The sequence below is a fragment of the Callospermophilus lateralis genome, chromosome 3, assembly GCF_048772815.1.
Source record: "Callospermophilus lateralis isolate mCalLat2 chromosome 3, mCalLat2.hap1, whole genome shotgun sequence".
Taxonomy (NCBI): Eukaryota; Metazoa; Chordata; class Mammalia; order Rodentia; family Sciuridae; genus Callospermophilus; species Callospermophilus lateralis.
This window is the reverse complement of record NC_135307.1, coordinates 188,596,883-188,619,722: the sequence shown is the minus strand read 5'-3', so window position 1 is coordinate 188,619,722 and position 22,840 is coordinate 188,596,883. Positions and strand designations below refer to the sequence as shown.

Genomic DNA, 22,840 nt, shown 5'->3' with positions numbered 1-22,840 from the left:
GTATTCATATGTGGCTAACTTCACGTTCAATTTACAAATTGGCAGAGCAAGAGAGTAAAAATGAATACTAAAACAAAAGAATTTAATAATATGTTGTAGTAAGAATTATTTAAAATGAATGGATTCTTTATTTCTGGGCCCATTTTGTGTTTCTGGACCGTGGAAGCCTGACAACAGAGGAAGTGAAATCGTGGGCAGGAGGCTGCTTTATGACACTGGCTTGTGTCTAGGAGGCAGGAGTACTGCAGAGAGCAGGGAAGAGTTCTGTCCTCCAAGGAGTTCACACACTGTTTGAGGGGAGATGGACAATCAGCAATCAATAGTCAATAATCAACATATAAATATTCATCAAGAGCTGATGAGCACTGTGAAGAGGATAACAAATGTAAGCAAGAGAAAGTGACCAGAGCTGTCACCTGATAAAGTAGAACTCAGGTAGAGATCTGAGGAAAGGGAGCAGGGAGCCTTTGAATTGTCTGAGGGCCAGGTGTTTTAGGCAGAGGTGGGTGAGTGCAAAGGCCCCGAGGCAGCTCTGTGCTTTGTTCACATGCTAGGAAGCTGGTGATTTGGGAGCAGGAAATGAGAAGAGCATACAAGATAGCCAACGGCCAGGTCTTATCTGGCCTTGAAGCTGCCGTGAGGGCTTTGTGTTTTTTTCTCAAGGCAAGTTGGGAGGTCCCTGAGGGCTTTGAGTAGGGCTGAGTTAATGCCAACACTGTGAAAGGATCACTCTGGAAGCAGTTTGGAGAAGACTCGGGGTGAGGAGGGCAAGCGTACCAGCAAGCAGATGAGCTCCTGGACACCCAGGTGAGTGTGATCACCACGTGGACCGGATGGTGGTGGTGGAGATCAGACCAACAGCACTCACTCATTGATGAGGAGTCTTAGAGATAGAAGAGACATGACAGGGTCAGGGAGTTTTTCTTGTCCCAGAAGAGCAGGTAGAGTGGTAGAAACACCTGCCACAGTGGAGGAGGCTGGGGAGGTGTGGAGCAGGAGATATGGCAGGTCAGGTTCCGCCATTTTCCATGGAAACTGTCTGCAGCACAGTCAAGTGGAGTGGGAGGTGGGCGTCCCATGGGCATGTCTGAAGCTCAGGGCCAAGACTGCAGGTGCAGATCTCCCTCGGGAATCCTGGGCAGACGGCCTGTAAGTGTGTCCCAATGACAGCTCTCCCCGTGAGCCTGGGATGTGATGGCTGCCCCTTTCTTTTCAAATCTTTTTAAATCACTTCTTGTTTTAGTCAGCATTTTTGTTTCTGTGACCAAAAGATCTGATAAGAACTGTTAGCCTAGGAGGCATAGTTTATTTGGGGGCCCATGGATTCAGAGGGCTCAGCCCATAGACGGCCAGTTCTATTCCTTGGGTGAACATCATGGTAGAAGAGAGTTGTGGAGGAAAACAGCTCAGAACATGGTGAGCAGAAAGAGGGGGGTGGGAGGAGCGCGCTCTGCTTACCAGTGACAGAATATACACCCTAAGGCACACCCCCAGTGACCCACCTCCTCCAGCAGCCACACCCACCCGTCTCCAGTTACCACCCAGTTAATCCATTCAAGTGGATTAATGCACTGATTAAGTTAAGGTTCTCCCAACCCAATCACTTCCTCTCTAAGCCTTCTTGCACTGTCTCATACTTGAGCATTTGGGGGACACCTCACATCTAAACCATAGCAATTCTCAAAGAATTACCCTTTTTCTTTTAAATGACTATAGATGAGTCTGTTGAACAATTATGTGAAGGTAAGACTTCTTTGTTTAACAATAAAAAATGAAATTGCCAACTTATCTACTTTTTTGATAGAGCAACATTTAAATGTAATTTTTGAGTCAATGGAAAAGTCCCTTTGATATGCAAATTAAAATTAAAATTAAAAAAACTCATTTAAAAACCGTTCATTGGAATAGTTGTGGATAGAGTGGGTCCCCATGAAAATTGTGGTCAGCAGAAAAAAAAAATGCTCTAAAGGAGATTGGGTCAGAATTTAAATCTACTATCTCCTATGGTAAAAAAAAAAAAAAAAAAAAAAAAAAAAAAAAAAAATTAGGAAGTGGAGCAAAGAAAGGGTGGTACAACCCAAGGACAGATTGAGGTGGGGACATTGAAATGGCATTGTGGAGACGGTGGTGTTTAGCCGTGTAGCATGTGTTCATAACATAGAAAGTAGACAGTGCAACTGTATGCTCAGGCATTACACATGCACATTTTAAAAAGACAAAGAAAACAGGCTAACATAATAAAGGTGATTTTTTTATTATCTTTGTTGGTGGAAGATACTGGATACAGGATTGATTTAAAGTTTACCTTAGATACTTTTTTGTATTATCTGAACATAAAAAAATAAGAATACTAAAAAAGGAACACAAGTTAAATTAAGTCTAATTAAATTCATAATAAGTATTGCAAAAACGTGGGCCTCTCTGCTCTCTCTGGTGCCTAGCAAAATATGTCCAGATCCAAAGCCTGAGCTGTCTTTGAGAGAGCAATCTCAATGCAGGGCCCTCTAGGGCCGAGGGCTCCTTGGCTCCCTCCTGTTCCTCCTCTTGGTGCCTGTAGTATGGCTCAGCTTGCGTTTGTCACTGAAGGCCCAGGTGGTTAAATACGTTCTCCATGCATATTTACTTACTTGAGCTCATATGTGGCTTTCTTGTTGTCATTGCCTGAAAACTTTTTAAGGCTTCTGCCCTGGAGCCAGAAACACAGTCTGGTATCAAACATTTCAGTTTTAAAATAAATACGAATGTTCCTATGATGACCTTGTTCAGAAACCCTTTCTAAAGAGAGTCTCACTATATGGGGCTAATTATAAATATTGCTCACCTTCATAGAACCCCACAGTGAATCACATGTGGTCTAGGAATTAGCTGCCAAGTAGTAACTCTTTTTCTCGGCTTTACTGACAAGCTATTCAGGACGGAGGAAGGTTGCCTAGCTAGCCTAAGGTCGTGCTGTTTTTTTCTGGCAGACTCTGTGCATTCACACAGATTGTCTGGATTGCAAGGCTGGCCTCTTACGATGATGGGAAACTTTTCCTAGAATGGTTGGTCCAAAGGTGTTTGGACTTCCAAGTGTAGTCCCTTGGTAGTGAAGATCAGAGCTATCTGGGGGTTCATCAGAAATCCAAATTCTTGGGTTCCCTCTGCAGAAACTCCAGGGGCAAAGCCAGGAATCTGCATTTTAACAATCCTTCCTGGAGATACTTCTGCAGGCTAAAGGAAGATCCAGGATGCAGAGAGCATGGGTGGATTATGTTTACAGACACAGTTTTTGCAGGAGAACAGGTCAACAGAAGCTTTTATGAAGAACTGTTGAGGATGCAGCCTGGAAAATACTGGAATGTGGTGGCTAAGGGGACTGCGAGCTTTGAACAGAAGGACAGAATGATATGGAGACACAAGTCTCATCTGGAATTCTTTCTTGGGCTGGGTTATCCTTTCTGGCTCAGCTTTGCCCACAGTTTGTGTTTAAAATAGCCATAGACATTTGTTGGTTATAAATATATTCTTTTTTTGAGGGGAGGGGTTACAGGGGATTGAAATCTGGGGCACTCTACCACTGAGCCACATCTCCAGCCCTATTTTTTATTTTATTTAGAGAGAGGGTCTCACTGAGGGTTTAGCACCTCCCTTTTGCTGATGTTGGCTTTAAACTTGGGATCCTTCCACCTCCGCCTCCTGAGCAGCTGGGATTACAGCTGTGCCACTGTGCCTGGCTGTCAATATATTCTTTTTAAAAAAAATATTTTAATTGTAGGTGGACAGAATCCATTCAGTTTATTTTTATATGGTGTTGAGGATCAAACCTAGCGCTTAACACGTGCTAGGCAGTGTTCTACCACTGAGCCACAACCCCACACAACCCCAACTCTCAGTATATTCTTAAACTGAGGAAATCATCAGGATTGGAAGAGCATTGGAAGTTTCAGGGGTTGAGAAGATTATCCAGGAGTGGATGTGGCTTCAAACTCACAGCTGAATCTTACTGTCACAGCAGTGTCTCCGTGAAGAACCATCAGGGCCCAGATTGAGAGGATGGAAGATTCTGGTATGGTTTGCATGTACCAAAGGCCCCTCTTGAGTTACTTTCAGGAGCAGCCCAGGGAGGTTGGAGGTCTGAGCAGGGTGGAATTGGGTCTTAAAGTCCTGATCTGCTGAATGGGCCCCGACAGTGTCACGAACACAGTGTACAGACTGGAAGCATCAATCCATCACAGACTGTCAGGCTGTCCACATTTGCCCACCACAGTGCTCTGTGCTAAGGCAACTGGGTTGCAGAGAGGGACGCTGTGGTGCTGTGCTGTGGCAAGGATGGTCTGCAGCTCCGCACTTCTGAAAGAGGTGCACAGCACCCAGGCAGTGACAGCCAAATTGCATGAAGACGGAGGCTGTGGTGTGGCCTGCTGCTGGGGGGACAGCTGTTCCTTCCCCATTGAAAACCATCACAGTGGTCTGGTCACTAGAATTTTCTCTCCCAGCAAGGTCCATGTGATGTTCTCATTATGAGGACAGGCCCTCTTCACTGTGAGTGTTGGGAAGTTTCTAAAAGGATCTGACGACTGTCGACAATGATGATAAACACCATGCTTCAGCCATTGTCACACAGGTCTTCGTTTAAATGTCACTTCCTCTGAGACTGCCTGACTGGAAGTATACCTGCTAGTTCACCGTATAGTGCTTTTAAAACAATGTACGTCACACATATTATCTGATTTTCTATCTTGGGTGACAGCTTCACTGAGCTATAAACATGCCGTATGTACCTTGCTATGCACATGGACCCTTTGAGGCTGCAAATTTAATAGTTTTAATATATTCGGGTTTGTGAAGCCATTGACACTATCTATTTCAGGATGTTTTCATCATCACCTTTAGCTGTTGGCTGCTAGACCGAGGCCACCCCCAATCTGCTTTCTTTCCCTAGGGATTGGCCTGTTCCGGACAAATCTTGCAAGTGGAATACTTCAATATGCCGTCTTTGTGACAGGCTTCTTTCACGTGATGCAATTATTTTAGTATCACACAGGTAGTGGGTGTCAAATTCCTTTTTTTTTTTTATAACAGTCTAATAATTTTTCTAAATTTGTTTTCAGTGTTATTGTCTGTCTCTTAGTTTTATAAGGAAAGAGACTTATAGTATCAAAGAGCTGACATGGAGCAGCATTGAAATTGTGACAGGGGTCTCCTGGTCCATGGTCTCTTCTCTCCCCCGGCAGCATGTGCTACCCAGTTGGTAGCCCAGATTGATTGGCAGCACCAGGACTCAGGCTGGGCTAGGAAGAGACCTACAGGCATCCCGTCTGTGTAGGAGAAAGCTCACTCTTGAAGGACAAGGGGCACTTGTTTGACTTCATGAAGCCTGTCTTTCCTCCCTGGTGGCATCTTGAGCTCATGCTGCTGATGGCACAGCTGAGCATGTAGAACTGAACTCTCCTGCTACTGGTCTGTCCTAAACAATTATACTTACACTCAAGCAGATCTTTCCCCAAGCGCTTCAGCTCACACTTGAATGACAAAGCAGAGTGAGGTGAAGTCCTTACTGTGTCTTCCATAGCCAGCCACAGACAACCATGCTGATTTAACCTGGACCTGAAGTTTCTGCATGAATTCAGCGTTGGGCTAAGAAGACATGTCATTTGTTGGATTGAGAACAGTTTCCTGCTACTTGGTTGGGCAAAGGCTGGGTTTCTGCATTCTTTCATCCATCCACCACACATTCATTTAGCCTCTGAAGGCCCGGGTCAGTGCTGAGCCCCAGAGATAAAAGCTGTTGTTCTCTGCTCTCCTGGAGTTCCAGGTCTGCAGAAGGAGGTGGGCTAGTTTAGTGGCTGTTTCACAATAGAGAAATGATTGGAATAAGTACAGGGCTATGAGGTAGCTTCTAGGAGCACCTGATCCCCTTGAGGGAGGAGAAGGAGGAGTCTGAGGGAATTATCTGGGGAGTTGATTGCCGATTCTTGGCAGGAGGTGAGAAGGGGAGGGCGCTCTCAGGCTTCAGAGCCAAAGTGCCCTTTGGAGGTGGGAGCAGCTGAATGACGTGGTGTAGGCCAGGGGAGGCATGGGATGGAGGGGCTGCCGGATCTGGGCTGTCTGACGGGAGATACTTGGTTTGTTGGCTGATTAACTCAAGAGACTGGCCTGTTTGCGCCCCAAATTTTTCCGACTCCAGTGTTTCATGAAACTGTTCGGTTGACCTTCAGAGGAAAGAAAATGGATGGTTTATGATTTTTACTGTTTTTTTTTAAATAATACATTTTGAGGGCATGCGTTTGCTGGAATATGCGGGGCAGGAGTGTGGGGCAGTTGTCGTATATAGTTTGTTCCAGTGCAGCACCGTGTCTGTATCTGCATGGAGCTTAGAGTACTTGACGAATTGGGGAAGATGTGCTGTAATACTGAAGATGTGCTGATTCGTACGGGATCTTTTCCTGGGCAAGGGAAGCCCAGATAAATATCTGTGCCATTGTCACCTTAATCTGGACAGGGAAATGCCCTTCATCAACTGCCTCCTGGGCAGGGCCTTTCCAGTGGCAGCTGTCGAAGATGAGAGACTAGCAGAGCATGTTCCATGGCCTGCACCATCTAGCCCACGTGCCCACAGTCCACAGCGCCCACCTTTTCAGACGAGGCCTCCCTACTCCTCCACCACCTGGGCCTCCTTCACCCACCATTTTCAACCAACATCCCCTGCAGCCTCCCTGGGCTGTCCAAGCTATGCTCCAGAGGAACAGTGACTCTGGCTGTAAATGATCTCACATTTTGAGAGGCCGTCCCATAGCCTGACTTCCCCTACAATTATGTGAATGAGAGATGTTTCAGGAATGTCATTGTCACATAATGGCATAGAAACCCCTATATTTTTATGGTTCAGGGTAATTTTTATTATTTTTTAATTATGAAAGTATTATGCCTATTGTTAAAAAAAAAAAAAGCCAAACTATTTGAAAGCGTGTGTGTGTGTGTGCGCGCGCGCGCGCGCGTGTGTGTGTGTGTGTGTGTGTGTGTGTGTTTTTCTAAAGGAGGACGGTCACGGTTCTTTCCAGATACTCCAGGTTGCCCTGTGTTGACTCTTCCTCGAATGGGTGCTGCCTCGGTTTTCCACCCATGATGACCATGAGTGCCGTTCATTTCCTCTTCGCTAGTTTGAGTGACGTGAGCATTCAGGAACACGGGGAACTTCCCTGCTAGACTGTCACCAAGTGACACCCTGAGCCTTCTCAGGCTTAGAGAATTATTCAGAGATATTTGCAGTGTTGGAAGGGAAGGTTTTTCTTGTCATTTTTCCTTTAAGGGACAATTAGAATGCTCCTTTTATAAAATTAGATATTCTTTGAAAAGGTTGAGGGGGAACCAGGGAGTCAGGCTTTGCACTGTTCTCTATAAAACATGGTGTGGGTGCCATCTCATTCTTACTCTTAAGGAGGGTTTCTAAAAATACAGTCCCATCATGCAGGGACACCTAAATGGTTTTGCAGTAAGAAGTGAATAATTTGAAGTGACTGCTATTCCCCAAGTGTTAGCCTTATATTAAGAATGTTATTACATTAAATATAATCTTTTTATATTTAGGAAATCAAATAATCAGAATCTCTAAATTCAGTTCCTCCCCCCACCGTATTTCTTAAAAATTCATGTAAATGAGATGGAACGTTACCAGATGTCACCAAAAAACTGTTGCTTCTTTTTTCTTTTTTCGGAGATTTTTACATATTCAGAAGGAGCTGCTGAACTTTTCTACTCACTTAGTACTTAGCTTTTGTGCGTTTTGATTTAAGAGTGCATATTTAGGAAAGGGTATCCCATGAGACTGAGTGCATTTCAGTTCTACTTAGGGACACATTTTGATAATTGATATTAAAATGGGACCAGGAATATTGTCCAGCAAACCTACTATGTGCAACACGTAGCAACAAAATCAGCTTTTAAGTGACGATTATTATCTTTATTCAAGTTGAGTTTCCTTGACCCTGTGCGAGTCTCCAGGGCATGAGCCTCGGGTCATCCTGGCTTTACAGGGTGGACATAACCCTCCATTGCTGAAAGCAGGTAGAGGGGGACACTTTTCTTTGAAAACAGAACCTTAAATGGGCATTGATTGCTGCTGTGTTGCCTCTTCTTTCTCCCATGCCTGTCTGTGCTCAGCGAGGTGAAGCAGATGCACTGTACCCGGCTCTCCTGCACGCCCCTGGGCAGGTGTTTAGTGCCACCGCCCTTCACAGGAGCAGCTGCAATGGCATTGACCAGGTGTGACGGTTGGTCTGTGCTCATCGTGCTTCCTTCACGGGGCAAAATGAATGTGTTTCCTCCTCAGTGTAAATCTTACGTCTCCCGGTAAAACAGTTACCAACCATCATTGTGGACTGGCAATTCCCCAGGTCTTGACTGAGGGGCATTTAGGTTACCTCTAGTTGCCACTGATTGAAAACCATGCTCCAGTGAACATCCCAGACAAACTTGTGTGTCTGGGTGGGAATTTTTTTTTTTTTTTTAAAGATGGGTGCATCCAGGAAATCCAACTTTGTGAAAAACCACTTCCTGTGCAGTGGCATGATTGACTGTGTCATGGCTTGTCTAGGACTGGGGATCTGGGGACAGGGGACCTGAGGCTGCTTCCTATCCTATGCCCATTCTTCTCGCATGCCTGTCCCCATGACTGTCCCTTTTTTACCTATCCCACTAGGCCACCTTCTCTCAGACACCTCCCTCCCTGTGTGGTCACCTCCCCTGATGTGGGGTGGCTACTGGCTACTCCTGGAAGTCCAGGGGCTTGTGCCATCCTCTCTTTTCTTCCCTTGGTGTCTGAACAGTGACCAGCAGAGACAAAGAACCTGGTCAAGCCTGCAGGGTTTTTTCCTGATGCTAGAAGTTGGGCAGCCAGGTCAAGGCAGATCAAACTGAAAGGAAGTAACCGCCAGGTGGTGGGAGGTCTGGGATGGCCAGGGATGGTCTCCCTGGAGGGCGTGGCCTTCTCTCTAGTGGTTTTCACTCACTCACTTTCTCCCATCATTGTTCCAAGACAGGCTCCACTCTGGCCCTTTCCTACCCATTCAGCATGTATTTCTGGCTCACCCACACTGGGCCAGGAAACCTCCTTGACCCTCCTCAGGAGGGAACAGTGGAAAAAATGGACATAAACCATTGGCTCCCCTCTGCTGAGTGTCTTCTCATAAGAGTTCTCATTAATGCCCTGAGGGATTGAGTCTTGCTGGCTTGACACCGGTCACTGGCCGGGCCCTGGAACTGTGGCCAGCGCAGCCCACCAGGACGGAGCTGAGTTGGAGGGAAGGTCCCCAGAGGAACATACCTGTTTCCAGCAGGGTGAAGGGCGGACACATCTGGGCAAGCAAGGACAGTAGCTGTCCACCACGGCCAGGGAAGCCCCCGACCCACCGAGGGGCTGGCTCCGTGGCCCACCGGCTCCTGGCTCTCCTGCTTCCTCCCGCGGTCAGTCCTTTCGCCTCGGCGCTGCTGACACCGCTCTCTCCTCTGCCCACAGCTCCAGGTGAAGATGAGCGAGCGGGCTTCCTCTCTGAGCACCATGGTGCCCCTGCCGCGCAGCGCCTACTGGCAGCACATCACGCGGCAGCGCAGCACGGGCCAGCTCTACCGCCTGCAGGGTAAGCGGGGCGACGTGTGGGGGCAGGCGGCAGCTCGTGGGGGGCCCAGCTCCTTGTCCCTGGCGAGCCACGCCGGGAGGCCCCTTGGGGAGGGCACCACCGTCGGGGCCTGGAGATGGGGATGGGGGGACTTCGTCTTTCCAGAAGCCTGGTCCACGGAAGCTGCATCTCTCAGGCTCCTGGGCCCTTAGCCTCAGAGATCCTGGATCTCAAGTTGTGGGGTGTGGCTGAGCAGTCCTCCCTTTGAACCCATCCCACAGAGCGGGGCAAGGCTGGGGGCTAGGCTTTGAGAAATAAGACTGATGAGGGACAGCATTAGCATTGGTCAGGAACTTACTAGAAATGCCAACTGTCAGCGCCCCGAGACCTGCTGAGTTAGGAGCTCTGAGCCTGGGCCCAGCTAGCTCTGCCCCTCCAGGTGCTTCTCCTGAGTGCTGCAGACACCTGGACGAAGTCAGGGAGGGAGCCATAGCTATGCATGACTGGAGCAAATCCTAATGAGCTCTCTTCCAGAAAAGTGGCCTCTGAAGCCGGGTACACACCCATGCATTGGGGGGGACAACAGAACAGTTAAACATTCTACTTAAGCTTTTTCTTATCCTTTAAATATGATTTTTAAAATTATATTTTATAGTAAAAAGAACACTAAAAACTGGACAGCTTTTCCTCCCCCTGCCCTAGTTAACTCTTCCTCATCTCCAGTCTTGCTGCCAGTGCCCGTCTACTATCACTACTGTGCAGCCTCTGACTCTGATTATGGGCATCCTGAGATGGAGGTGATGCCCTCATCACAGTTTGCATTTCATGTTCCATCATGTGACCACTTGACTTATGCAGAGACACCCAGGAGGGCAGGAGGGTGGGTCTGGTTTTATCCTTGCCATCATATCCCCTGGGCTTTGCATGAACCAGCCATCCCCTTCCCACCCCCATAGCGTTTGCTGAAAGATGCTATAATGTGAAGGAGGCAAAGAGGGTATCTACATTTCTGACTTTAAAAGACTCCACACTCCAGTTACTAGCAGGAGCATGTGTGTAGAGGTGCAGAAGTTGATCCTGAGTGGCTCAGTGATGGCTGAATTGATATGTAAATGACAAATAGGACCAATCTACAGAGGGGGATTGGGTCCAATTATGGCAACTTCAGAAGGTTTTGCAAGATTCAACTTACATCATCATAATTTTGTCATATACATACCACTGAGACTATTACTTAAATTTTATTCTGTCACTTCTACTTAAATATATTTACATATTTTTAAAAAGTGTACTTTATACTGTTATAACCACTGGTTATGCTTTTCTAATAGGCAGTAAGATAAATAATAATTATTGACGTTTTAAGAGCTGTTCACAACCTATCTTAAATTATCCTGTTGGTCAAAGGGTGGTCAGTCACTTACGTGACAAGTAAATGAGAAAGTTTGTGTATGTTTGTATCTGTACCACCTCCCTTCCTTTTCCTCTCCTTCTCTGCCTTTCCCCTTAAGGAATTAAATCAGGAGACATTAATGATGGTGGCCCTATGTGTATCATGATGAAGACGTAATTTTCTTATCTTGCTCATGTTTGTGGGTTTCAATTCCTGTGCCCAAGTCACCTACCCTTTTTGATTTCAAGCTGATGTTTTTGGCAGCTGGAGGCCAATATTTAGAAATCATACAGACCCTTACAGGAGAATTTTTTTTGAGAAAAGAAGGTAATGTCCTCTTTAAATTTAGTCCTCGAGTGCCACCTGCTGGCCTGTTTATCACTCTGGTGGGGAGAAGTCCCACCTGTGCCACATACATGAAGACATATTTAATTTGCCTTCCTTTTCTCTCCCATTCCACTTTACAGTTTTTAGATAAAAATTCTCTTCTTTGGTAGACAGATACAAAAATCAATATACTGAGGACCTTTAGCATAGAAATTGGGAGAAATTTATGAGAGAGAAGCATTCGGCCAATTTTTGTTGAATTCCTTGTCCACAGGATTCTTTTAGAAATGCATCAGGTAAAACAGGAGTAGTTTTCCAAATGTGCTCTGTTCGGGGCTGACCCTGGGAGGCAGCTCCCCTCCCACTCACCAAAGAAAAGTACTGTGGTCAAATTTTGGGAGGAAATGCTAAGTGTTAAATTATCCTCTTGGGAATTCTGAATACAAAAAGGTCTTTTCAAGCCTCTGAGATATCCTGCAAGTAGACAATCTGTTTAATTTTGTTTAAACTGAAGCTCTACAAATTTATTTGAACCCAAAGTCTATTTTCATCTCCCCCCCCCCCCTACCTTTTAATGTAAACGACATGTTAGTATACTGCCTGTGAAGGGCTGAAATCCCAGATTCTCCCTTAGGAAGGCCAGCCCCAGATAGTGAGTCTTAAAAAGCTGTTTTTTCTGAGGAGCCATTGTGCATGGGGCTTTGGACAGGCACCTAAAACAGGTGATCTTATTTAGATCTCAAAACAGCTTCCTGGGAGAGTAATTGATTCTCACTTACTACCAAGAAACGGAGAAACTGAAGGGCTAGCAATATGCCCGGGTTCACCTGTCTAGCAGGAGTTAAGGTTTAAGGTTTTCGCCTCTCTTCTTCCGTCCATCCACTCACCCACCTGCAGGGTAGAGGGTTAGTGGCATCTCCTTCATGCTGTGTACTGTGCTAGATGGCACATGTGGGCAGCCTGCTAGCCAGGTGCATTGCTCCTCTCCTGAGCCTTCTAATCAAAAGGAGAGTCACAGGCAACTTAAGCCAACATTCAGTTTCTGATATGATACATCTAATAGTGATAAAGAAAAAATTTATGCTCTTTATAGAGAACATCTATAGAAAGGGAATCCAAGATGTCGGTTTATGGGGAGACAATGACAAGGCTTTCGTTGGGTAGCTATTGAAAGCCCAGCACTTATGCCAAGACCTTACGTGTAGAAGAGCCAGCCAGGGAAAGGCCTTCTCTGTGGAGAGAATAGCAAGTGCAGAAATGAGCTGGGGAGTGTTCAAAAAGCAGAGGAGAAACAGTGTGGTGGGTGCCTAAAGGGCGTGAGGAGACATCTGGGGGTGATGGCTGCTTGTGCTGAGAGGGGAAGCTCAGGAGGGTCCTGAGTGTGGCTGTGTCAGCTTTACTTCCTAAGGTAAGGGATGGACAGAGACCGAGAGGATGCAGGAGAGCAGCCTGAGGCCACTGCACGTAGGCAGGGAGTATCCAGCTGTAGCGCAGGGCTCCTTTCCCACACCCTCACCACCTTCTCCCACTCACCACCTAGGAATCATTTCCCTTAGGCCACGACGCTCCAGTGCCCCTGTAACTTCAGAACCCTTCCTCCGCAGTTGTCTTGGGAGACAGCATCACCTGTTTCAAAACTAAACCAAGAAGAAATAGGCATCTCTGTTATGTATCAGATAGGAAACCAAAGAGTGGCACCACATGTGTGTCTCTCCAACAGCAGCTTTCACGTGGCCATATTTGGTTCTCTGGCATTGGCACGACTGTCCTCTCCATTTCAGTGAATGAACAGACGCAGACCTGTGGAAAGCTCAAGTTCATGAGGCTCATGGGTCGAAGGTTGGCATTGGAACACTGGTGTTCCTAGTCCAGGGCTATTTTTCATGGCATGATCTTACTTGTGGGAGAAAATTCTGCCTGGATTGGAATTCATGCGCCCTGGGATCACAATATCTCCAAAGCATTGGGTCCAGCCCACTTACATATTTATTTTGACGATGATAGATTTTTTGGAGCAAGTGGCTGCTTTTCAGAAGTTAGTGCAGTTTTATGTATATGAATTCGAACACTCTCACGTATGTCGTACCTACAGCAGTTAAAAGAGGAAACAGTAGGATAGGACCTGAGCCATGGGAAAGGACAGCAGTAAGCTAAGCTCTCAGAGGTACGAGCCGAGCCCAGGCAAGACAGAGAGAGAGTGGGATGGGGCAGGAGGGGGAGGCAGGCCCCTGGTGCTGCTGCCAAGGGCACAGGCCGCAGTCTGCAGCCCCCTGTAGTCGGTCCTGCTCTTTCTGGGTAGAATGCAGGGCCAATACTGCCTTCCAGTTTTCCAAGACAACCTGGAAATTGTCACCTTCATGGGGAGTCTGCAGTCATTTAAATATTGGTAGCAGTTTCACTTTTGTGGGAGTCTGAGTCTATGGAGGCTGGAGAAGTCCTGGGCCAGATGTGGCCTTCAGGCCAGTACCAGCTTGTGACCCTGTGTGACCTGCCAGTGTGGGCAGGGGAGGAGAGTCCATCAGTTCATCTCCTGTCCTTAACCTAACCACAGCTTTCACACCAAGCCAGGAAGATTGTTAGCCATTATGCTGGAAGCTGTTAAGTGTTTTCCTTTTGACTTGCCCCCAAGTGGATGCTGCCTGTCACTCTCCCTGCTAAAGGTGCAGCCAAGGGCTTTCCACTTGACCCAAGATGTGAATTTGGCATTGACACTCTTTGCTGGTGCTCCTCCAGGACATTATCAAACTGGGATAGTTCACACCTGCTTGTTGACTTCTAGTACTCTCTCCCATTAATATAGTGTGTGTGTGTGTGTGTGTGTGTGTGTGTGTGTGTGTGTGTGTTCTTGGAAGAGAACAGAATGTGTTCCAGACAGCAGTAAGTTCTGGTCATGTGGGGTGCTGTGAGGTGGGTCACTGTCATTGGGCACAGTGACTGTATGGCTGGCTCCATCATTTGCTCTTGGTTCAGATTTGAGGCTTGCTCGTATCTGAACCTGTGGTTTCCTTTGTGTCTCCCTTTGTTTTGTTGTTGTGCTCAGAGTCACTTAAGTAAGGCTTTAAAGCTCATGAAGCCCCTTGTGGTTTCTTTGATCCTGGTAGCACTGTCTTTAGAACAAAGCAGATGTTCCTCCTCATTCTAGAGAAATGGAAAATGAGTCGGAGGTCCCGTCTTTCCCTGCCTACCTAATGCTTCTGGTGGGAAGATTGGAGTGTTCCTGTACTGAGGTCTGACAGCAGTCAGGGCTGTTTGTGATAACAAAATAACAATGGAGGACTTGAGGGCCACAGGCCACCATAAACCTGCTTGCTTGGTTCAGTGCTTAAACAACACTGCTTTGAGCCTGTAGATGGGCAGAGGAGCTGCCTTGGCCCCAGCCCTGCGGCCCTATGCCCTGTGCTTGCTGGCAGATTTTGCTCTTGAGAGCTCCCGCTAGCAGCCTGAATTCCTCCGGTTCTAGCAACCCCTGGCCAGCAGGTGGCAGGAGAGCATCTTGGTTTAGAACATCAGGGGCTACAGTCTGCAGGGATTGGCAAACCAGGTCTGTGGTCCCATCCTGCCCACTGTTTTCCTCAATAAAGTTTTATTGGGACGTGTCTGCTCATTCGCTGCATGTCAACAACGGCTGATTTTGTGCCACAGGCATCTGGACCTTTATAGAAAATGTTTGGCAACTGCTGTGTTATGTCACACAGGAGCTGATTTTTCTTGATTTTCTTGGCTTTGCTTGGTTTGGGACCTACACTTGAAATAAAAAAGGATAAATAGATTTTAAGACATCTCCTTTACATTTATAAGGAGATATAAGCAAAGGTTTAAGCAAAAATTCTTATTTTTGCTTGGGTTTCCATGCAAATGTTTCCATAGTCCTGTGTTTGTCTTTTACTCCCACTGAACATCCTGGGTGTAGGGTTTGCTATAGATGAAAAAAGAGGAAATTGACTTCTGATGGATGGAACGCAACCCAATGCACAAGCTACATGCAAATATATGCTAATCATACAGTCTCATGACTTATTTGCATATCACAAGTGGCCCTAGGAAAGAATTCCATGTCATGAGTATGTTACTTATTTATATTAGAAGTAGAAACTTGTTACTAATTTGTCCCTGGACTTCCTTGAAACCTAACTGTTGCTTTTCAATTCTTTTTGGAAAAGATGTCTCCAGCCCTCTGAAGCTTCACCGGACAGAGACTTTTCCTGCCTACCGGTCTGAGCACTGACGGTAGCTGCCAAGAATTGTTAGCACACTTATGATGAGTGAGCCACAGATCCACGCAGGAGGCCACAGAATGGCGGCAAGGGAAGTCACAAGGAAGGAAAGAAGCCTGGTGTCCTGGCTCATTGTGTGGTCATGGGAAACTCTGCAATACATTTTTTTTCCTTTTCCTTATCTTTTCCTTTATAAAAAAAGTCTTAGCCTGATTGAAACATGCTCTATAGATACCGACTTCCCCCTTCTTTACAGCTGGATGGAAAGAAGTCAATGCCACAAAGTGACTTTCTATCGTAGACACCCACCGTGTCCCTTGCTCTTCTCTGCCTCTGTCTTTTTGTGGATTTGTGTGATTTTCCTTCTGTTTCAATTGTATGGCAGTCAGTATCGACAATAAAATGGCTCTTAATTATTTGATATTTGTTTACACCCTACACCTCAGTTACTGATACTGTGGTTAACTACTGGAATCATATTTGATTGTATTACCCATTAGTCAAATCAGTGTTTGGACTCACCCTCCATCTGCTATGTTCAGAACTAGACTTCCAAGAACCCCTTTATTATTGTTTACAAGGTACAGTTTCTCTCCTTTTATCACCCTTTTTAAAGCCTTTATTTTGTTGGAGTACCTTCATAAAACATTTTAAAATAAAAGCTCATTCTTCACCACTATGGTCTTTGGATTCCGGTAACACAATTTTCTCTGTATCCTCAGCATTTCCCATGCACCTGTGAAACAAAACAAAACAAAACAACAGCAGCAACAACAAAACTTTCCTTATGGACTGTGAGCAAGGCCTCTGCATTGCCCTTGACATAAATTCAACCATTTATGCTTTTGTCCACTTACTCACTAAGCTGGTCTGTGCCGAGCATCTGTTAGTGCTCTGTGGGAGTCCAGAGGTGCAGAGATGCAAAGACCAGGGTCCTGGGACAAGGACCTTGATCCCAGAGGAGTAAACGCCAGGGAGAGAAAGTTGCAATTACAATGCACAGTGATAACTGCTCAATGGGCCCCGTGGCAATGACTTCAACAGAGAAAGCCACTCTGTCCTCCACACTCTCTCACTGAGGAGGGGCCAGGTAGAATTGAGTCTGTGAGCACCTGAGGTTACATTCTTGGAAGCTACATGAGCAAGCTGGGGTGCTTTGTGCATCTCATTGCTGCCCTGTTTCAGGAGTGTAGCCAGCTAAAATACAGGGTGCCCAATTACATGTGAAATTAGCATAAATGGTACATATCGTTTATGTATATGTGTGTCCCCACTAGTACATGGGATGGGATTATATTCTTTAAACTTACTTTCCCTAAGCCTAACCCTCAGCCTTAGAACTGTGCCTTGACACATAGTTTGTGATTGACAAATAAATGTAGAATGAGTGGTCGAGGAATAGACTCACACTCTTGGGTAGAAACCATTCTTCATTGGAGGCAGATTCACATGGGTTGAATACTTTCTTCATGCCAGACACTGGGCTAGGCCCTTCCACAAGTATTATTTTCAACAGAAGACAATTTCCTATAGTCTTAGGGAAGCTTTCTTTTGCTAAGCCCCAAGAAGGAGCCATAAAAAGGTTCACAGTGATTTGTGTTCCTTCCAGAAAGTGCATCATTTCCTGAAATGGAGTCAACAGAATCGGTTAGATCCCAGTAGATTTGGCCCTGCTAAATTCCAAGTTTTCTGAGCTCAAGGATCTGGATCTGAGTTAGCTGGGATTCCAAGGACAGGGCTGCTTAGGATGTTGTTCTCAGGAGTTGGGAAATATTGGGGAAAGGAGGATTGGATTCAGCTAGCTGTTAATTAATGGATTAGGGCTGTATGCATGGTTCCTTGCCAGGGGCCTCGCGGAATACCTTTGTGACTTCCCCCTGGGACCCCCTTAGCTTCCTTTCATATCATTTCTGTGTATCCTCCTCCTCCCAGATGAACTCATTTTCATCTCTTAAAAATTGTTTGCCACGTGCGCTTGATAATTCCTTCACCATTCATTTCTCTGTGTCTGTTGCTTCCTTTCTTTTTCCTTTCTAAGACTGTCTCCTAAGACATTCTCTCTGATTCCCAGGGCCTTGGCAGCCAAAAGGGAGATTAAGTTGAAGCAGATAAAGGGAATGGAATTAAAGAAATAATTATAATTTTAATGAAGTCAAAATTGCTGAAGCAAGTCTCAGGCTAATGAGTGGGCAGAGAAATGTTGCTGAATGTAGTTAACTGCAAGTCAGGAGCTCTTTCTGGGTATTTAGGGGAAAAAAACACATCGAAAGAAGAGAGAGTTCTGTTAGGTTGTCTTAATTTTTTTTATTTATTGCTGAGCATAATTCTGAGTGTTTTAGTTATATTTTCTTATTTCATTCCTGCAATGGTTCCATGAAGTAAGTATAGTTATTATCTTTGTTTTATGGAAGTGGAGACTGAGCAGCAAAAAGTCTAAACGTCTTCATTCCTGTACCCAAGACCTTCTGCTTGTGGAGGGTGAGGCTCACTTTTGAATCTAGGCAGTTGGGTTCCTGAGCCCACTCTGCAACCTCCTAAAAGAGGCTGCCTTCAGGAAGAGCAGGCTTTTTCCACAGAGGGTCTGTGTCAATGTTTTGGTCTTTGTACATTGTAAGGTCTCCCCTGCCTTGGAGGCAAAAGCAGCCACACAGGGTGCATAGGCAGGCAGGCGTGGCTGATCTGGTAAGCTTTATTCACAAACGGAAGTGGCCGGCTTGATTCATGCAGACTGTCAGGGTCACCCGCTGCACCTGCCCTAGATAATAAGACCCCTTAATACCATCTTTGATAAGTTGTGGATCTCCAAGCAGAAACATGGGAAATTAAGCACTTTAATATCTGTTCTTATGTTAGGGGAGTGGGGATGTGAAGTGGTTTTGATTTTTGACTTTCTGACTCTCTAACACAAGCAATGAGTGTGCAAGTGTCAGAAAGAGGCGGCTTTTCTTAGCTGCAGTGAACTTGCTCATGAGTTAAGCCAAATTCCAAGGCGCTCATGCCAGTGCTGCCAAGACCCTGGAGTCTGCAGGCTGAACTATGGGATCCTTCGTACACAGTGTTGATGTTTCAATTACGTGTGGGGAATGCGGCATTGGGAATCATATTGGAGGGTGAAGTGGGAAATGGGAACTTTTATCTTCTCCTTTGCATGCTTAGTTCAGTGATAGACTTTTTCCCCAGCTGAAGGCACAAGAATGCAGCCATTTTTTAGCTGGTGTCTACAGTAAGATGGTGTGTTTCTGAAATGTTTCAGGTGTAGTACTCTTGCACACCACCCAGAATTGGTGTGCAGGTCTTCACTGCTGGGCCTCATCCCTAGGCTCAGAGGCTTCAGCTGATTGCTCAGGAGGCAAAAAACTTAAAGGAACATACATTTCTAGAAAGGGACATTTTGCTATTTCTCTGTGGGACACTCTACTTTGTGGGGAATACTATACCAACTTTTAGTTCCACTACACCTATGTCCATTTTTAGATTTCCATTACGACAGCAAACTTGATAGTTCCCTTTCATATTGAGGTTTCAGGTTCTGTTGGTTAACTATTGAACGGAGGTGTGAAAGTTAACCTTTGGCTGAAATCAACACACACTCGTGGATCAATCTACTGTGATTGGATTCAGCCAAGGCAGAAAGAACCACCTGATAATCATGTGCCCAATTCTGGGCTAAATAAGGTGCCATCAGCTCTGTTCTGCACTCAAAGCTAACAGTTCTTAAATATTGGCAAAAGACGCTCCATAGATCTGAGGTGGAGCCCTCGAAGCTACATTCTTCAGTCAGCATCTCCAGGTAATTCCAGCACAGGTGGTAAATGATGTAAAATCCCATTTTGGGAGCCCCGAGTTGACATGGGGAAATGGGGAGTGCCCGCAGGTTCGAGAAGCCTCCAATCAGCAGGTGTTTCCACTCAGGACACCTGTGGGAAGCCAGAAAGAAGAGCTGAGCCAGATTCGAGGCTTCGAGGGGTAACACGCAGGAGCCGTAGGAACACCCAGGTACAAAGCGACGTTGTGGGTGAGATGCAGTCGGGAAAGGGAGGTGTAGCCTGAGCTCTGGAAGCGGCTCCCGTGGCTTCTCCAAGCCTCTGCGGTGGTTTGTGGTTTGTGTGTTGCTATAACAACTAATCAGAAGACTCGGTTTGCCTTTCTTTGTTTTTCTGAGATGCTGAAGGGCAAGGGCTGCCCAAACTGCTCTTTTTAATAGGAAAACCAGCCAGGAGCGGCCGGAGGGAGCAGAGTGCAGACTGCCAAGGACAGCAGAGTGGCTGGGGGTGAGAGGGAGGCACTGGCCGCCCTGCAGACACCTAGGCCTGGAGCAGCCCCCATTCCACCTGCCCCCTTCCCTTCGGGGTCTTGCATCCTTAGCTCCAGGGCTTTCTTACCTCTGGCTTTTGGGGTTCAGTGTTCCCTCCTCTACAGAAGGCACACATGGCTTGGGTGGGTTATGAGAGATGGCAGGTGGGGTGTTCGCTTTGAGTTTTGATGCACCTTAACTGCTCTGTGTTTCTATATAGCATGTTCACATTTGATTTTATATATATATGAAACCCTAAAAGACCAGGGACCAGGTTTCATCCTTTGTTCCTAATTTCAGCAGTTACCCCTGTAGGCCCAACTCTGTATTAAGATGTCTGAGGGAACCAGAGAAGTCCTGTATAGTGTCTGAAAATTCTAGCCCCAGGGTCAAAGGTGGCCTGCTCTCTGCTTCAGTACATGAAGTTTTACTGGCACACAGTCCTGTCTGTTTGGGTCGGTATTACTTATGGGCTGCTTTCCTGCTGCAGCTGTTGAGTGGTTGCTACAGGAGAGGCAGAACTCACAGCAGAAGGGTGGCAGAGGGGAGCGGCTCAGGACATGGCAATTGGAAAGCAGAGAGAGCTTTAAAACCCCAAAGGGAAGCCCCCCCCCCCCCCACCTACCTCCTCCAGCCCCACCCTACCTGCCTTCACTTACCATCCAGTTAACCTATATAGGTAGCCACCGATTGGGTTACAATTCTTTATCATCTAATCATTTCACCTTGGAACTTTTTTGCATTGTCTCACACAGGAGCTTTTAAACCATAACCACCGCATCCTCTAGAAGCAGCTGACCACCTAGGCTCTAGGCTCCTGCACACAGCTTTCTACCAGTAGGACCTGGGAAATCAAGGTCCTCCCTGGAACAGAGTGTTCCTACAAACACAGTCTCTGTTCTCCTTCTTTCCAAAGGACAATTGTTCAGACTTCATCTTAAATATTTGGTATTCAAAGGTCCTTCCTAAGACACCCAGACCGGAGGATGTTGTCAGTTAGACGCTTTGAAGTGCTCTGAACTTTAAAAGCGGGAAGCACTCATGACTGTTGGTAACATTTTCTGGGGCTGTGCATTCCCAGCCTCCCGGTGCCTCTGCGAGCTGTGTGAGGGCAGGAACTTCACTAGTTAGTTTAGCTTTGTCTCTCTAGCACCAGACAAACTACCTGGTTAATTTTGCAGATGCTCATATTAATATCCATTTCCTAAATAAATGGAAAGTGAGACAGCAATGAGTGCAACATTAAGTCATGGCATAAACTGATGAGATTCTGCCTCAGATGAGTAGCACAGAGTAAGTGTTAGGGATTGGAAGCCCTAAAAGACCAACTTACTTGCCTTTCTGGAACTCCTGCCAGTGCCACGTGTAAAATCCAACACCATCCCTGGTAGGTGGCTACCTTTCCCACCCCCGATTTTTTTTTTTTTTGCTGTAGAATCTGAACCACTGAGACTTGAAGCAAATTGACTCCCAGGGTTTGGGAGTCAGTATGTGAATCCAGGGCTGCCTGATTCAAGTCCGCATTCCTCTACACATTGATGCCCAAATTGTGTGCACACAAGCTTTGGAATATGCAGACATTTTACAGAAACCTGTGATACTCCGCATCTGTTGAACCTTCAGGAACCACTAACTTAGGGCGGTTTAGTCTCAACACGAGAGCACACAATGATGTCACTCTTTTGTGCAGCTGGATTTTGGACAGTTGCTTTGATCAAAAGCAAATATGATAGGGATCTAGAAATGAGGACGGTGGTGTCCAATCTTATTCTAGGGGTTGAAACAGACTGAATTTGGAGTGCTGAGAATGGAAGCTGGAGGGCTGCCCCCAAGGCCCGAGGAACCTGGGAATGGAAACTGCTCCCCTCTCCTGCCCTGTGCCCAGGTGAAGGAAGCCAACATAGCCACAATTCCTCCACTGGTTCCCTCCCTCTTCACTCCCTCTTCTCTAAAATCTCTGCTCACCTTCAGAGATTTTGAAGATGGAACTTTTAAAACAATAAGTTTCTTCTTCTTCTTCTTCCTCCAAAGCTGGCTTTGAGTAAAACCTGTTTTCCTACCAATTTGACTCAGAGCAACAAGTGATATAGCTTACCCTGGCCCCAGTACTGGTGACACCTGTCACAGTTTTGGTGAGCCAGCCAGAGCAACTATCCTGCCCTTGAGCAAGATGGTCCAAGCTAGCAATGCTTTCTGAGGAGGAGGCAACCAACGTGCTTTTGGCTAGCCAGACCCGCAGGGTTTGATCAGGGAAAAATCCCTCAGCTCCCTGGAGATATTTAACACCAGAAGACTCATCCCTTTCCTTCCTCCTATAGCCTTGACTACTTAAAAAAGGCTGTATTAGTAAGGCTGATTTTTAACAGGGTATCAGTCCCAGCAGACTCACATATTAGCAAATAATTGTAGTTACTTAAGAGTGAAATATAAATTTTTCCTTTTGATATAGGAGTATTTTTAATGGCTATCAATTTGTCAGGCCAATAATATTTCCTAAATTGTTTGGACCTACCAACTAAATAATTGGAACCTATACCTGTTTCCTTTGACCTAAAAATTCTGTGAAAAGAATTTCTGTGGCACTAAATGCACAGTGATCAGAGAATGTGGGCGAGCCCCTGTTCCCCATTAGTCCTGCTTTGCAACTGTCTTTAGCTGTAGACTCTGTGACTTCTGTTCTGAGCCTTGTGTCTAATGCACACAAGCATGGCTGGTTTCATGGGTGTATAACCTGGGCAGCTGCACAAGACTCCATGTTTAAAAGGTTCTGCTCCTTTATCTAAAGCCCTACTGCACCTATGAAATTCTTACTTCATTTTTAAACTTTTTTAAAAATTTTTATTTATTTATTGTTTTAGTTTTCAGCAGACACAACATCTTTGTTTGTATGTGGTGCTGAGGATCGAATCCGGGCTGCATGCATACCAGGCAAGTGCGCCACTGCTTGAGCCACATCCCCAGCCCTCATTTTTAAACTTGCTTTACAAGTGAAATCCAATGGGCCAATGGAGAGGTGTGT

At 46.1% G+C, this 22,840-nt stretch overlaps 1 protein-coding gene across 1 annotated transcript in view; it reads left to right on the top strand.

The window, feature by feature from the left end:
- Nucleotides 1–16,151, top strand: part of Dok5 (docking protein 5) — a 148,566-nt gene extending 132,415 nt beyond the window's left edge. Inside the window, exons 7-8 of the mRNA XM_076849156.1 lie at nt 9,494–9,614; nt 15,474–16,151. Of these exons, the coding sequence (XP_076705271.1) occupies nt 9,494–9,614; nt 15,474–15,538 (186 nt within the window). The 3' untranslated portion in view covers nt 15,539–16,151. The remainder of the gene's footprint in view (nt 1–9,493; nt 9,615–15,473) is intronic.
- The last annotated feature ends 6,689 nt before the right edge of the window (nt 16,152–22,840 follow it).